Source organism: Entelurus aequoreus, linkage group LG01, assembly GCF_033978785.1.
Source record: "Entelurus aequoreus isolate RoL-2023_Sb linkage group LG01, RoL_Eaeq_v1.1, whole genome shotgun sequence".
In the NCBI taxonomy this organism is placed as follows: Eukaryota; Metazoa; Chordata; class Actinopteri; order Syngnathiformes; family Syngnathidae; genus Entelurus; species Entelurus aequoreus.
Window position 1 is genome coordinate 46,007,619 of NC_084731.1, and position 17,783 is coordinate 46,025,401.

A 17,783-nucleotide genomic window follows, 5' to 3' on the forward strand; every position below is an offset into this window, starting at 1 on the left:
ACACACCAACTAGCGATGAGGAGGCTTGTAATCAAAACCTAAAACATAACAATTAGCCAAGAGGCATATCTTTATATCACCAAAAAATTGAAAGCTGTGACATTTGTATCTTGAGGTACCACTTTATGGGTTTACCGAGTAGACGCGTGACTATACCGCGGTAGGAACTGCACCATAAATGTTCCGGACTGAAAAATGTGATGACTAATTGTTTTGAACCGTTACACCCCTATTGTGAAATGATAAAAAATAATTTGGGATGATTTTTTGCACGTTCATTGTGACACTTTTACTACACTGAAATATCACTGATTGACATTGACCTGCAGTTTTTGAAGGTAAGACTAGGTAAGAGGTAACATGGCAAAAACACTGGTACGTCTTACTTTTCTATGGTTTATGCATTGTTGATGACACTATATGGACAAATGTATTGGGATAGTAGACCATTACACCTACAGGAAGTCATTTTTTGATATCTTATTCGGCCAAAATATCCTGCTAAGATGAAGAAATAGGATTTAGGAAGGATTTTAGTTCAATCCCTGTTTAATTGATTAGTAAAAGTGGATCACACCTGGCATGTATATATATACTGTAGTTTTTGTTGGTAGAACACAAATCATATTTTTTACTGTATGGTTATATGCCATGTTTTGTTAGTTGGTGAAAAGCTTGATGAAAATGTCACTAACCAACTTCACCACTGAGTAGAGCACTCCGCTTATTGTATTGCATGAGAATAACAACAAGATGCCTGCAAGATGTGTTGTGGTTTGCTACGACTCAGCATTTATTTAAAACTGTGTCTCAATATTTTTGTCCATACAGTGTATTTTCACAGCACACTGCAGTGAAACCTCTAAGGTCGAACACAACCAGTTCAGGGACGTATTGTAATTCGAAATAATTTGTTGCAGGGTCAAACTGTCGCCATAGTGAAAGCTTTATTCAGTATAAAGTAAAATGTTTAGCATTTATAAATTTTATAACAGTGGTATGAAAGTGTTAGTAGCAACCACAGCTGACTATATAACACTTTTTTCATTATTGTTGTCATATATTAGATGTACATTATCTTTAAAATCACTAATTTACACAGAGCCCAAGAAACAACATGCTTGAGTTACACACGTCTACCACTGCACAAGAAAAAAGAGGCTGAAAGTCAGTGTCTTCATTACTCGTGTTCTGTCGTTAAGGTTGATTCATGTGATAATGTTGCACATTTTTTATGATACAAGCCAAAAATCTGAAACTGGAGTAAATTACATCTAATTTGCATAATTGGCTATGACGCACGTGCATGTAATTTTTATGCATGCTGTTGGAGAGACAAAAAAGTGAGCTGCTTGTTGAAAGAGCGTTGTGTTCTCTCATGTTAGATGTTAGCGTCTTAAAAAGTGTCCAATAAGACAAGAAAAAGTCGCTAGATCTATCCCTCATCGCTTTTTCCTAAAAGACAATCTAGGGGAGGTTGGGGAAAAAATATCAAAATGCCAATATATTGCGATACTTTTTCTAACGATATACAGTATATCGATTTCTTTTTGTTGCAAGCAAGGCGGTAAAATAATTTAATAGTAAGAAGTAGGGGATATTTATTTTACATTTAAGTGGCAAAAAACCTGATCCACTTTCTGCACAATTGCAAAAAATGTAAATAGATAATTTTTTAAATTATGTTTTTCCAATGAATTACTACTGTAATATAGTGTACATATATACAACTTGTATTTTAAGCTGCATTTTTAATTCATCTGTGAACTGTGTAGAATACATCACCATATCACAATTTGTAATACTGTATTATACCAGAAATCAAGTATCCTGAAAAGTATGACGTCCATGCCAATACACAGCCATATAATATTTGCTAAATAATAAAGGGGTGCTGGAAAAATGTATTCACATCCGAATCGCGATTCCTGTTTATTACGACTGATGGTTTCCAGAGCTAGGACCAGAACACGGTGAAACTGCGTTTCAGTTTCATGCTACTAAAATCTGCAATAGTATTCCCGAAGATGTGAAACGGGCCTCTACGTTGCCAATGTTCAAATCCAGCCTATAAACACTTGTATTACATTTTGCTTATGACAACTAAAAGTATTTTATCTATAGTACTTGATAGATTTGTATTTGAATTAATTATGATTGTTTTTATGATGATTTTATTTTCTGATTTTAATTTGAAAGATGTATTTATATTTTTTAAATTTTCAGTAAACACCTTTGAATTACCTTGTGTACGAATTGTTTTCTATAAATAAACTTGCCTTGCCTTGCCTGAATCGATTCAAAATGTTCAAAAACATTTGTAAAAATGTCTTAACGTCATCTCAGCGCTTACTCGCTACTTATACATGTCATTAGTCAGCAGCCAAGAGAAGCTTTTGTAACCTGTAACCTGTTCTAAAAAAGGTTTTATTATAACTTCCATATTAAACAATATACCACTGCTCCCCAAGGGGATGGGTCAAATGCAGAGGACAAATTTCACCACATCTAGTGTGTGTGTGACAATCATTGGTACTTTAATCTTTAATCTTTAATATTGTGAGAATCAGTGTGAAAGCAGAATGTGTTAGTTTGAGAATCATGATGAATCAAGATTCTGGATCGTATCGTCACTCCAAAAATCGTAATCTAATTGAATGGAAGTTGTTTTAAGATTCACATCCCTACTAAATATAGCGACAAAGTTCCTAAGATGGCAACGCTGATCCCTCCTGCTACATCTTCATATTTTGTGGCAGTGTGTGTTGATGAATGAGGGCCGACAAGTAGCGCCAAGTCTTTTTGATGAGGTCCAAACTATCCGAGGTGAGCCAAAACAAGTAAATGAATGTATAAGAGTGTAGGCCAACATTTTCTGGGGCCGTTCGACTCTAGAGGTTCCACTTCAGTTGCTTGTGCCGCTGCGGTTAAAGTCGCCACTCGTAACGAGCCGTGTGCTGTTCCAATTCGTCCAAATTCTTTTGGCAACCAAATTTCCAGCTAAAGACAACTAAGCTAAAGTCGTGTTTGCTAAAGATGTATGAATTTGCACAATGAACTGTCTTTGTTAAACATCTGCGTTGCTTTTTGCAGATACTTGGTTACTTTGACTATGCTTTCACGGCTATCTTTACTGTTGAGATCGTTTTGAAGGTAAATGTCCTGTGTCCCCTGTCCGTGCTGTACCTCCCACCCCCCTATAACCCTTCAAACGTGTGGTTGCCTTCCAGGTCCTAGGCTATGCAGATTATGTCTTCACTAGTATGTTTACATTTGAGATCATATTGAAGGTAACCCATTAAATGACAACAAGAGCCTTGCTGCATTCTCTCCTTGTGTGTCACCCGCCACTCAGTACAACCTGGCTTGTTTGTTTCCTTTCTCTTATTTACTTTGTTTGCTTCATGGCACTTCTTTTAAAGCAAGACACTCAAATCTATTCGAGTTGTTAGTCAGCTAAGTGAAGAAGACAAGTTGGGGGAAGGAAACAGCGCATCAAACATTACATGCTACCCCCATGGGTGTCACGTCATGGCTGAAAAAGATGCAGGAATGGATGATGTTTACTCACTAACGGGCTGCTCGGACATTGTTCAAGCATTGGCTGAAGTTGAGTCAGAGGTCATTGTTTTGGAGGTGGTGGAGGGCTCAAACAGAAAGTCAACTCCAGTCAAAGCTAATTATTCCATGCCTCCTGTAGGGACCCATAAAAGAGGGGGCAAAGTCAGCCATGTTCCAGCCGAGCATGGTTCGGTCTGCTTACCCTGACTGAGTGCATTGAAAGGTTGACTCGTCCTTAAAATCATCTGGACCAAAAATAACCCCAACACTGCTTTTTGACTCCTAAACATCCCCAACGCTCCCAGTTAGCGTTTAGCATTGCGCTGCAAGGACCCTACTCTTTACATGCACTCTTCAAATGGGGTTGCCAACTGCCCCGTCATATATTTAGAGTGGGAATAGTTTAAAATGTTAATGGAATTAACAGGGGACTGTATACTTAATTTTACGGTAAATATATTCCCAGCCCTTTCCTGCTCTGTCACCAATGGGAGAAAATAATTCACCAACTTTACTGTGAATCCCTGGTGGTGTAATGTTACACTTTTCTGACAGGGTTGTGTCAGGAAGGCTGGTATAAACATTAATCTAAATCAACATGTGATTTTCTTGCTGTGGCAACCCGTGACGAGATAAAGCTGAAAGGTCGCTATTTATTTAGGTAATGTTCTTATTTTGTACTAAAAGCAAATTATTTAGTCCCTTCAGGATGTCGGGATCGCGCCACTTCATGAAAATTCAACCAAACTCCATAAATTACCGTATTTTCCGGACTATAGAGCGCACCGGGATATAGGCCGCACCCACTAAATTTTAGAAGAAAAAAACATTTGTCCATATATTAACCGCACCAGACAATAAGCTACAGATATATATGTTGCGAAGTGAGTTATTTCCACAGTAAGATTTAATTACATACCTTAATTGTTCCCAAACGGTGCCTGTTACACGGCAGTAAAACAGCTGATCAAACAAAACAGAAGTCATTGTCATGGACCCACTAGTTGCGTAAGCTAGCTCTCCAATCAGCTAAACAGACTCAATAACTCCACGGTGACGTCTTGGTGATTTTACTGAGGAATTTGTGAAAAACAGACACTCGTAATCCTGTCAGCATATTAACTACTGCTAACGACTTTAGCCTCATTACATTACGATAGCACGTATAAATATCCATGAAAATACTCCTACAGACATCATTTTAGTAAGTATAAACAGTTTTAGTTATACTATAAATCTTACAAACGTTGCCTGGACGATGAATAAAGAATCCACACGAGTAGAACGCTATGTACAAGAAGACTTTGGTGGTGTTTCTTTCTGGAATTATAATTAATTATTACTATTAGGTATAATGAGATAAACATTACCGTATTTTGACTATAAGCTCTGAGTATGCGCTTTTACTGCCGCCGAATGCCTACTTTTAAATATAGTAAAACATCAATAAAAAATGTTTTTTTAATTTTAGTTGAAACCCTGTTCTTTTTCAGGAATACTTAAAACAATGACAACACATTCCTAAAATCATAAGTTCATTAAATGTTATAGAACAAAATGAGCCTCAAAACATCACAACTTTTGCCGCACTTTCTGAAAAACCTGCTGTAATTCCGAAATTTTAGACCGCAAGAGTCACAAAAAAGCCTGCGAAATCCTGGAGAAACTGAATATTGAACAATTTGTTTCCCATGTATACAGTACTTGTAACTCCAGAACATGCATCTAACTAAATTCTGGTTAGACTCAAATAGTATAAAAATGTTCACAATACAGTTGGGGTGAATACAATCTGGTCAAGATGTGATTTTAATAATTAATTTTTCAGGGAGTTGGCAACTCTATACAAGTAATCATTCACTTTGATTTGAAAACAGCATTATGTTGGCTGGTTTTTTCTTCTCTGCCTGCTGAACTCTTCTAACTTACGGGTGATATTAAAGAACATGACAGAATGGGCTTTAAAAGGACGGTCGGCATGAATGTGACAGCAAGTTCAATTTCACTTTCCAATATCTATGACCTATGCAAGGAAGAAGAATATTTCTGTAGCCGTGGCAACAAAATGCATGTTTTATTGCCTTAGATGATTGAGAAATGAATGACTTACTACTACATTCATGTCACTAAAGGCCGTGGGGGTGGCGACAGTAGATTTTAGATCCCCCCTTTTTTCATTGCTCTCAACTCGCCACCCTCAATCAGAGTGAAATACAAGAGTGTGCAATAATGTGTGTGTTGCAAAATGAAGAAGGTAATATGATGTTTATTGTAAATATTTATCATGTTTTGTGTGCGTGTGTGTGTGTGTGTGTGTGTGTGTGTGTGTGTGTGTGTGTGTGTGTGTGTGTGTGTGTGTGTGTGTGTGTGTGTGTGTGTGTGTGTGTGTGTGTGTGTGTGTGTGTGTGTGTGTGTGTGAGTGTGTGATAATGTGTAAAGGAGAGTGTTTGGTGTGTGATATTGTGTAAAGGAGAGTGTTTGAGTGTTAAGTTGTGTTTGTGGTGTGTTCCAGAGAAACTGTGTGCTTTTTCTTTGTCATTTCCTCCTCTGAAATCTCCTGCCTTCCTCTCAGATGACGACATACGGAGCTTTTCTCCATAAAGGAGCTTTCTGCAGGAATTACTTCAACCTTCTGGACTTGTTAGTGGTGGGAGTGTCTTTAGTCTCCTTTGGCATACAGTGAGTATGAATGAATGAAAGTCTACAGTATCTTTCAATGCACCCATGGGTGCATTGAAAATATAAGCGCCAGACCTTAAAGAAATGCCTTTATTTAAAACACACAGTATAGCACAGAGGTTCTTAACATTTTTTTAACTGGGGGCCTAACGTTTCCACTAAAGAGGGGCCCAGAGCCTACTCAAATATTAACACTGAATTAGTAATGTGACTCTTAATTTTAATCACGTGCAATATTTATATCTAAACTACTTACAGTTTAACAGGATAAACCTTGTCAAATGATATGAAACAAAGCATTATTTTCAAATATTATTTATTAAAGCTTAGGTCAAGTTGATTACAAAAAATCAGGGATTCATAAAAATAAATGTACATACTAAAATAAATTAATTCTAAATAAATTAATAGATAATATTAATAATAGTAATATATATGTTTCTTAAACATTGTCCATAGAAACTACTCAGTAGGAAGCAAAAAAAGAACAATCAACCATGGATTACAAAAGGAATAAAAATGTTTGCATTAAGAAGAATACATTTTATAGAACATTTATAACGGGGACGACGTGGCGAAGTTGGTAGAGTGGCCGTGCCAGCAATCGTAGGGTTGCTGGTTACTGGGGTTCAATCCCCACCTTCTACCATCCTAGTCACGTCTGTTGTGTCCTTGGGCAAGACACTTCACCCTTGCTCCTGATGGCTGCTGGTTAGCGCCTTGCATGGCAGCTCCCGCCATCAGTGTGTGAATGTGGAAATACTGTCAAAGCGCTTTGAGTACCTTGAAGGTAGAAAAGCGCTATACAAGTATAACCCATTTATCATTTATTTATTTATTATAACACAAAGATATACAGAAAAAAGGTATAAAAAAGTATAAAAACAAGCTAAGTAGCATACTACGAACATGTAGAAAAGAATATTAAAGTCAATTATTGGACAGGAACAAAAACAATATGAGGGGGCATCCTCAATAGCATGATTAAAAATGGCACTCAGATGCAACTGTAAATAATGACAAAATTAAGGAAGTAGTTGAAAGCTTAAATAATTACTTTGTAAATATTGGACCAAATTTGGAGGAAAGGATCCCATACCCAATTTTAATTGAGGACACATTAGATATAAATCCCAACTCAATGTTCCTCACGAACATGACACAAGAGAAATTAGTGAAACAATCTAAATCCAAGACCTCAACTGAGTGTAATGCAATTGATATGTTAACGATTAAAAAGGTTATTGAAGAGATCTCAGGACCATTAAAAGGGAACTGCACTTTTTTGGGAATTTTGCCTATCGTTCACAATCATTATTAGAGACAATAAGACAAAAGTTTTAGTTTTTTTTGCATTCCAACATATAAAAATCGTCTCGTTCTTGGTGGCTAGCAATGCAGCTAATGGGAGCAATCAATTCTACACTAAATCACTTTAAAAATCTATTCAAAAACCGTCAAACAATACTTCATTTATGTTTCGTAACCTGTAAAATAACCGAGCTGTAGCGACATTGCTATTGTAAGAGCAAACACAGAGGAACTCTTTTTCTAGCGTAGTAACACATCGGCGTGCTACGGTTTTACCAGTAAAAGCTAGCTACGGCAAGAGATAAGCAAGCAACTGCGTCAAAACGAAACGCGTTTGAGTTTGTAATGCACAACACACTGCGATAAGACACCAATTTGTACTGACTAAAAAACATGGACAATCATATTTCAGTATCTGTAACGTATTAGCCCACATTTCATGTTTTGTTCGTACACAGCTAGCCAAACTGCATATGCTGTCTGTCATGACACACGCACGACATGCAGCTTGTATCATGATCAATATAAAGTGTGACTCACTCGATGGACAGTTGTCCCGTTTGGTCCAGCTGGCCAGGGAAGTTTTTTCCTAATTATTTGGATAAGCACTCCATTAATTTCGAAATAGCTTGGCTTCAAATTCCACATTTTGCAGCGGCTTTCGTCTGCACCACCGTCTCACTCTTCCTTCCTGCTGGCTTCTAGAAGCAGTAGTTAATCCTCCATATATTCAGATTTTTAAAAAAAATAAGGTTGTGAATCCTCTTTTGTCCAAAAATAATTGTCTTCGTTGTTTGTTACCAAATCTGCCATGATTAGAAGACGCATACGCCTTTGTTTCGCACAGTTGTTGCCAGAAATCGGAAGTGCGCTGCTATGGAAACAGAAGTAAATGCGCCGAGGAATTACCGTAATTTCCGGACTATAAGCCGCTACTTTTTCCCCTCGTTCTGGTCCCTGCGGCTTATACAAGGGTGCGGCTTATTTACGGCCTGTTCTTCTCCGACACAGACGAAGAGGATTTCGGTGGTTTTAGTACGCAGGAGGAAGACGATGACACAATGATTAAAGACTGACTTTTCATATACCGGTAGGCTGGTTATTTTGATAACGTACAGGTGAGCACTTTGTATTACTTTGCACCGTTGTATTATTTGTACTCTGCACGAATGCTGTTCGCCATGTCAAAGATGTGAAAGTATGATTGAAAGATTTATTGTTAATAAATGGGACGCTTTGCGTTCCCAAACAGTCATCTCTGTCCCGACAATCCCCTCCGTGGTAGCAGGAACCCCTATATACTACGGTAATTACACATCAAAACCCTGCGGCTTATAGTCGGGTGCGGCTTATATATGGAGCAATCTGTATGTTCCCCTAAATTTAGCTGGTGCGGCTTATAGTCAGGTGCGGCTTATAGTCCGGAAATTACGGTAGTTCCGGCAATGATTGAAATGACCAAAATACGGTAAATATTGTACATATTGCATATTGTTATTAACAAGTTTGTTACTACATTATATATATTCTTGTAGTGTGTATACAAAACGTGGCTTAGTGGGTAGAGCAACCGTGCCAGAAACCTGAGGGTTGCAGGTTCGCTCCCCGCCTCTTACCATCCAAAAAATTTCGCTGCCGTTGTGTCCTTGGGCAGGACACTTCACCCTTTGCCCCCGGTGCCGCTCACACCGGTGAAATGAATGATGAATGAATGGTAGGTGGTGGTCGGAGGGGCCGTAGGCGCAAACTGGCAGCCTCACTTCCGTCAGTCTACCCCAGGGCAGCTGTGGCTACAAATGTAGCTTACCACCACCAGGTGTGAAGGAATGATGGGTTCCCACTTCTCTGTGAGCGCTTTGAGTATCTAACAATAGAAAAGTGCGATATAAATCGAATCCATTAAAACGTTGATAGGGGGTTTTGAAGTTGTTTTAGAGGCCTTTAAAGGCTAAAACGGTGACTCCCATTAACCGCATCTTCAAAGCGTTTTTTATCATCTTTAAAACTCACCCTCCCCTACTCCCCCACCAAAAAGACATGTGTTCTTGTCTTTCATAATGATTGTGAACGATAAGTAAAATGAAATTAAAAAAAGTGTAGTTCCCTTTTAATGTATATCAGTAATCTATCATTTTAAATAGGTAAACTTCTAAACAAAATGAAAATAGCTAAAGTTCTACCGATTTATAAGCCTGGAGACAAACACCAATTTACAAATTATAGACCTGTTTCTTTACTTCCTCAATTTTCTAAAATAGTTGAAAAACTGTCCAATAACAGATTTGATAATTTCATAAACAAATATAGAATACTCGCAGAGAACCGATATGGATACAGAGCTAATACTTCAAAATCAATGGCTTTAATCGAAATAACTGAAGCAATTACCAATGCAATAGATAGTAAACAGTGTGCAGCGGCACTATACAGTATATGGATTTAACTAAAGCATTCGACACAATTAATCACAATATTTTGATTAAAAAATTTGAACGGTATGGCATCAGAGGGTTGGTCTTGAATTGGGTAAGAAGCTACTTAACCAACAAGAAACAATATGTGAAGCAAGGTGAACACATGTTTACAACACTAAATATATCCTGTGGTGTACCACATGGATCAATACTGGGACTAAAATGTATCAATCTTTATATAAATGACAAGTTACAAAACACTTAAAGTTAGTATTATTCGCAGACAATACAATTATGTTTTATACAATACAAAGAAGCTTAAACAAATAACAGACGAAATGAATAAATTAAAGAAATGGTTTGACAAAAACAGACTGAATCTGAGTAAAACTAAAATAATGCTTTTCGGTCACAGTAGAAGAAACTACAAGTACAAATAGACAGAATAGACATTGAAAGAGTAAATAAAATCAAATTTGTGGGTGTAATAATAAACTGGAAATCTCATATAAAAAAATATACAACATAAATTAGCAAGAAATACAGTACATCAATAATGAACAAAGCGAAATACGTATTGGACAAAAAATGGTTTCATATTCTTTACTGTTGGCAAGTGTTTCCATATCTGAGTTATTGTGCAGAAATATGGGGAAATAACTACAAAAGTACAATTCAGTCACTGACTGTGTTACAAAAAAGATCAGTTAAAATAATACATAAAGTTGGATATAGAGAACATTCAAACCCTTTATTTATTGAATCGGAAATACTGAAATTCCACGACATAGTGAATTTGCAAACTGCTAAAATTATGCACAAAGTGAACTATAATCTGCTACCCAAGAATATACAACAATTCTCAACAATAGAGAAATATAACCTCAGAGAAAAATGTAACTTAAAACCTGTGTGTGCATGTACAATACTTAAAACCTTCAATATAATAGTATGTGGAATTAAATTATGGAATGGATTAAGTTAACAAATCAAACAATGTACTGATACCATCCAGTTTAAGAAATTGTTCAAACTCAAAGTGTTTACAAAGTACCAAGAAGAGGAACCATGATAAACATTCTGAATTTATTGATAATCTTATTCATCTCACTATGTGAAATGCAATTTACTCCACTATTCATTATTTATTTATTTATTAATATTATCATTATTATTATCTTTTAAAAATATATATATATTTTTTTTAAATTTTGTATGGAGTATATTGTGAGCAAATTAAGAACATGAAGTGAACAAAAGTGTTAGCAATTGCTATGTAACGAAGACGGGGTAGGGTTGAATAAGCTCTGCTTCTTCCTACTCCTTTTTGAACATGTTGTAAAAAGAAACTGGAAATTGTGATGTATCATGTTGTAACTGTATGCTTTTTCGAAATAAACTCAAACCATTACCATAAATACACTGCTAATGAAATTTAAGTCCAAATGAAAATACAGCTTCACCACTTTTATATTTTTTGCGCTTAAGAAATTTCTCTATGACTTTACAGTGTATCCGGAAAGTATTCAAAGTGCTTCACTTTTTCCAAATGTTATGTTACAGTCTTACTCCAAAAAGGTATAAAATCAATTGGTCCTCAAAATTCTACACACAATACCCCATAATGGGAAAACATTTTTCTTAGAAATGTTTGCAAATGTATTACAAATAAAAAACTAGGAAGTCACATGTGCATAAGTATTCACAGCCTTTGCCATATCTACTGTATTTCTCTCTTTCTATCGCGATATCTCCCTTTCTTGTGCTCTCTCTCTCTTTCACTCTCTATCTCTCTCTCCCTCTACCTCTCCCCTTCTCTCTCCCAATATACATATATGTGTGTGTATATATATATATATATATATATATATATATATATATATATATATATATATATATATATATATATATATATATATATATATATATATATATATGTATATATATACATGTATATATATGTATGCATATACATGTATATATATGTATATATATACATATATATATATATATATATATATATGTATATACGTCACTTCCTGTCAATGAGAAAGGACGCAAAAGAGAAAGGCTCCGCTCTTGCTACCGGAGTTTTTTGTTAAATCTGAAGATTTTGACCACTGATTTGCGATCACAGCCACAGGAGAGTACCCTGGCATCTTCAATCTGATTTTGGTCAGTTGAGAGGCACTGATACGCTGAAAGAAGGCGAGTTGGGAGAGCCGTTAGCCTCAAGCCAAAGGCGCCTTGCCGCAGTTCAAAGCGGTTGCCTAGCAACCAAAAGCTACGGCGAGTTTACAGCTGTTTTAAAGTGATCCCGACGTCGCAGAGTGATATAAGTTGACAGGCTGACACCTCAAATTGATCTCTGAACGGCGCAAGATACGAAATTGTTGGAAAAAACAAGTTAACGTGCCGCAAGTCGCTAAAGAAGCAACTGCCGTTAAGACACAAGCAAGAGGCAGTGACGTCAGTGACTGCCGCGATGCGAAAAGGTAAAGGAAAGATTGAAATCCCGAAACCTTCGGGGTCAGCTGATACAGAACACAACTGGGAACAAGATTTGAGGTTGGACACAGGACATGATGGGAATCAAGAAGTGATCCTACAAAAACTTGAAGAAATTAAAGAAGAAATGAAAGAATTGAAAGAATATCTGAGAAAAGTAACAACAGAACACAAACAAGATGTGAAAAGTCTGCAGGAAAATATAGAAAATCTGCAATCTCAGAACAACAGAAGAAATAATGAAGCCACTGAAATGGGCAAACGAATGAAGACCCTTCAAGAAGACAACAACATGTTGAGGAATATCATAGACGAAATGGATCAGGACAAACGAATGAATGATATCATCGTGACAGGGCACCGAATTAAACCAAGATCCTATGCGAAAGCTGTGAATAATGAAGGTGAACCTGATGAAATGGATATGATCTCAGCAGAACAGCAAGTGGTCAACTTTCTGCAATCAAAGGAAATTGAAATTGACATTAATACCATCGAAACATGCATCCCACTGAACGGAAGAAACAACAACGCCACTCCAGTCGTGCTCGTGAAACTTGTAAACAGAAAATCTAAAATGGCTTTGCTGAGACAGGGAAAGAAGCTGAAGGGAACAAATGTGTACATGAATGAGCATCTCACAAAACGTAATGCTGGAATCGCCAAGAAAGCACGCGACTTGAGAAAGCAGGGAAAAATCCAGGGAACTTGGAGCACCAACTGTAAAATCTACATCAAGCTGAATGGAGGTCCAGAAGCAAGAGTAATTGTTGTCCATGACATCAAGGACCTGGACAATTTTTAAAGTTTACACAGCTACCACAACAACGATGATAATGGACTCTGACAGAAAACAAACACCCAAATTCAGCATCGACACTACTATGTTCCAAGGGACGACTAAACAAGAGGACCTACATTCAGGATTACATCCACCTACACGTATTGAGATTATTGAAACAACATCAAAGATTGTTGAACAAGAAAATATGGAACTAAAAAATTTCTGCAACAAAGATTACAAAAACCAGGATTTGGAAAATGATATAGATCCAGATACACATTTTTTTCTCCCACATCAGTAATAATTGTTTTTATTATACAGATGATCAATATAATAGCAACGTTACATGCAATAACAAATTGTCAATTATTCATTTTAATAGCAGAAGCTTGTATGCAAACTACAACAACATTAAGAACTTTTTGGAACACATCAACGAACCATTCAAAGTGATTGCTGTCACAGAAACATGGATTGATGATAAAAAAAAGGAATAGATTTTGATCTGGAAGGATATGAACTAAACTACATCAACAGAACCAACAAAAATGGAGGAGGAGTAGCTGTGTAAGTGATGAAGAACCTGAACTACAAAGTGGTAAAAAACATGTCATTTGCTATAGATAATATCTTAGAATGTATAACCATTGAAATATGTCAGGAAAAAAGCAAAAACATTCTCATCAGTTGTATATATAGATCACCTAAATCAAGTATAGAAACATTTGAAGAATGGATCAAGGCTACTTACATGGATAATGGTCAAAGAATAATGTTCTTATGTGGTGACTTTAATATTGACTTATTGAACCCTAACAAGCAAAAGTCTATTGATGACTTCATTGATACAATGTACAGCATCAGTTTATATCCAAAAATCACAAAGCCAAGCAGAATCACAGCACACTGTGCCACGCTTATTGATAATATTTTTACCAATGAGTTTGACAATAACACTACAAGTGGTCTACTTATAACCGACGTTAGTGATCATCTGCCAGTTTTTACAATATATGATGGACACTACAAGAAGAACATGGAAGACAAAAGGACATTTCGAAGACTGTGCACAGAGAAGAGGATGACTGCTTTCAAAAGTGAGCTACAAAAGCAAGATTGGGACAATGTGTACAATGAAAAAGAGTTTGATGAAGCATATGAACATTTCTTAAACAAGTTCATAATACTTTATGACAAACATTGTCCATGGATACAACTCAGTAACAAGCAGAGAAAGAATAATCAACCATGGATGACAAAAGGATTAAAACATGCTTGTAAGAAGAAGAATACACTATATAGAGAATTTATAGCACAAAGGACTATAGAGGCAGAAATTAAGTACAAAAAGTATAAAAACAAGTTAACAGATATACTACGATCATGTAGAAAAGAATATTACAGTGAATTATTGGACAGGAACAAAAATAATATGAGAGCAACATGGGGCATCCTCAATAGCATTATTAAAAATGGCACAAAGAGGGACTACCCTCAATACTTTTTAGACGGAAATAAAAAAAAATGACAACATAAAGGAAGTAGTTGAAAGCTTCAATAATTATTTTGTAAATATTGGACCAAAATTGGAAAAAAGGATTCCAGACCCAGTTCCAATTGAGGAATATAATGATACCATAGAGCGAAATCCCAACTCCATGTTCCTCAGTAATGTGACACAGGAGGAAATAGTTACAATCGTGAAAAAATATCAATCTAAGACTTCAACTGATTGTAATGGAATTGATATGGAAACGATAAAAAAGGTTATAGAAGAGATCTCAGGACCATTAATGTATATTAGTAATCTATCATTTCAAACAGGTACATTCCCAAACAAAATGAAAATAGCTAAAGTTGCACCAATTTATAAGACTGGAGATAAACATCAATTTACAAATTATAGACCTGTTTCTTTACTTCCACAATTTTCTAAAATCATTGAAAAACTGTTTGATAACAGATTAGAGAGTTTCATAAATAAAAATAGAATACTCGAAGAGAACCAATATGGAACTTCAATGGCTTTAATTGAAATAACAGAGGAAATTACCAATGCAATAGACAGTAAAAAATGTGCAGCAGCAGTTTTTATGGATCTAACTAAAGCATTTGACACAATTAATCACAATATTTTAATCAAAAAACTAGAACGATATGGCATCAGAGGGTTAGTCTTAAACTGGATAAGAAGTTATCTAACGAACAGGAAACAATACGTGAAGCTAGGCGAACACACGTCTACAACGCTAAATATATCCTGTGGTGTACCTCAGGGATCAATATTAGGACCTAAATTATTCAATCTCTATATAAATGACATTTGTAAAGTTACAAAAGATTTAAAGTTAGTATTATTTGCGGATGATACAACAGCGTTTTGTTCAGGAGAGAACACACAGGAGATAATACAAATAATAACAGAAGAAATTAACAAATTAAAAAGATGGTTTGACAAAAATAGATTATCGTTGAATCTCAGCAAAACTAAAATAATGCTATTTGGTAACAGTAGTAGAGAAAGTCAAACACAAATACAAATGGACGGAATAGAAATTGAAAGAGTAAATGAAACCAAATTTCTAGGTATAATGATTGATGATAAATTGAACTGGAAATCTCACGTAAAAAATATACAACATAAAGTAGCAAGAAACACATCAATAATGAATAAAGAAAAACATGTTCTAGACAAAAAATCACTTCATATTCTCTACTGCTCACTAGTGTTACCATATCTGAGCTACTGTGTAGAAATATGGGGAAATAATTACAAAAGTACACTTCATTCATTAACGGTGTTACAAAAAAGATCAGTTAGAATAATACATAATGTTGGATATAGAGAACATACAAATCCTTTATTTATTGAATCAAAGATACTGAAATTCCACGACATAGTGAATTTGCAAACAGCTAAAATTATGCACAAAGCAAACTATAACATGCTACCCAAGAATATACAACAATTCTTCTCAACAAAAGAGGAGAAATATAATCTTAGAGAAAAATTTAATTTAAAACATTTGTACGCACGTACAACACTTAAGACCTTCAGTATATCAATATGTGGAATTAAATTATGGAATGGATTAAGCAAAGCAATCAAACAATGTACTAATATGATCCCCTTCAAGAAACTCTTCAAACTTAAAGTGTTTACAAAGTACAAAGAAGAAGAACCATGACAAACATTCTCAATTTATTTCATCCATCCATTCATTCATTCTTAAAGTAATCTTACTTATCTCATCACATGAAATATGACTTACTTCACCAATTATTATTATTAAATTCTTACTATTATTTATTTATTTATTTATTTTTATTGTGATTACCTATGGAGTTATTGTGAATAAATTGAGAACAGGAAGTGAATAAAAAAGTTTCAGCAACTGTTATGTAAATAAAAGGGGTAGGATTAAATCAGCTCTGCTTCTTCCTACTCCTTTTCGAACATGTTGAAAAGAGAAACTGGAAATTGTGATGTATCATGTTGTATGCTTGCATGTTCGAAATAAACTCAAACTCTAACTCTATATATATACATATATATATTTATAATCTATGTATCTGCCTTACATTCTAGACAGCTGGCCAACACGATGTAATGATATAATATATAAACAAAACTTGTGTGTGCTCAACCTACAGGTCGTCTGCCATCTCAGTGGTGAAGATTCTCAGGGTCCTTCGTGTCCTGAGACCCTTGAGAGCCATTAACCGAGCCAAAGGCCTAAAGGTGCAGCTGCTCGTAGCTCCACATGAAAGAGTGCAGTCTGTGACGTTGATGGTGAATGCAGGAGTGTATTCATATGTAGTGTACATGTATCTACTCGTTCAACAGCACGTGGTGCAGTGTGTGTTTGTGGCCATCAGAACCATTGGGAACATCATGATTGTGACCACTCTGCTGCAGTTCATGTTTGCCTGCATTGGGGTGCAGCTCTTCAAGGTCAGCACTGATGTTTCAATAAACATAGCGTTAGCATACGACAGGTTTGACGGTGCAAACGTGTCATTTTCCTGCCCAGGGAAAGTTCTACCGCTGCACAGATGAAGCCAAGTCGAGCCCAGAGGAGTGCAAGTTGGTTTTCATCGTTTTTGACCAGCACAGCCCATTTGCCGTCCACATTTAAAAACTTTACGTTAATTATTTGTTTATGCAGAGGCACCTACATCCTGTATAAGGACGGTGATGTGAACCAGCCCACCATCCACAAACGAGTGTGGCACAACAGCGACTTCAACTTTGACAACGTGCTCATGGCCATGATGGCTCTCTTCACTGTGTCCACATTTGAAGGCTGGCCTGCGTAAGACATTTTCCTAATGTATACACACACATATCGAGTGACATGCTTGAGTGATGCTTGATCAACCGTGGGGAAAAAAGCCACTGCACAATGAATGAATGCATGCAGTAAAATAAATGGAATATTACAAATGTTACACACATACAGTACAGGCCAAAAGTTTGGATCCACCTTCTCATTTAATGTGTTTTCTTTATTTTCATGACTATT

General features: G+C 36.0%; 1 protein-coding gene across 7 annotated transcripts in view; it reads left to right on the plus strand.

The window, feature by feature from the left end:
• The window catches only part of cacna1da (calcium channel, voltage-dependent, L type, alpha 1D subunit, a), a 253,309-nt gene that overhangs the window by 182,026 nt on the left and 53,500 nt on the right, over positions 1-17,783 (plus strand). For 5 of the 7 annotated variants that reach the window (XM_062052689.1, XM_062052698.1, XM_062052706.1 and 2 more), the window contains 6 exons: positions 3,231-3,290; positions 6,134-6,240; positions 16,912-16,999; positions 17,105-17,212; positions 17,292-17,344; positions 17,427-17,573. In XM_062052689.1, the coding sequence (XP_061908673.1) occupies positions 3,231-3,290; positions 6,134-6,240; positions 16,912-16,999; positions 17,105-17,212; positions 17,292-17,344; positions 17,427-17,573 (563 nt within the window). Of the gene's footprint in view, positions 1-3,093; positions 3,154-3,230; positions 3,291-6,133; positions 6,241-16,911; positions 17,000-17,104; positions 17,213-17,291; positions 17,345-17,426; positions 17,574-17,783 lie in introns of all 7 variants that reach the window. The other 2 variants (XM_062052679.1, XM_062052715.1) reach the window with 2 other exon arrangements.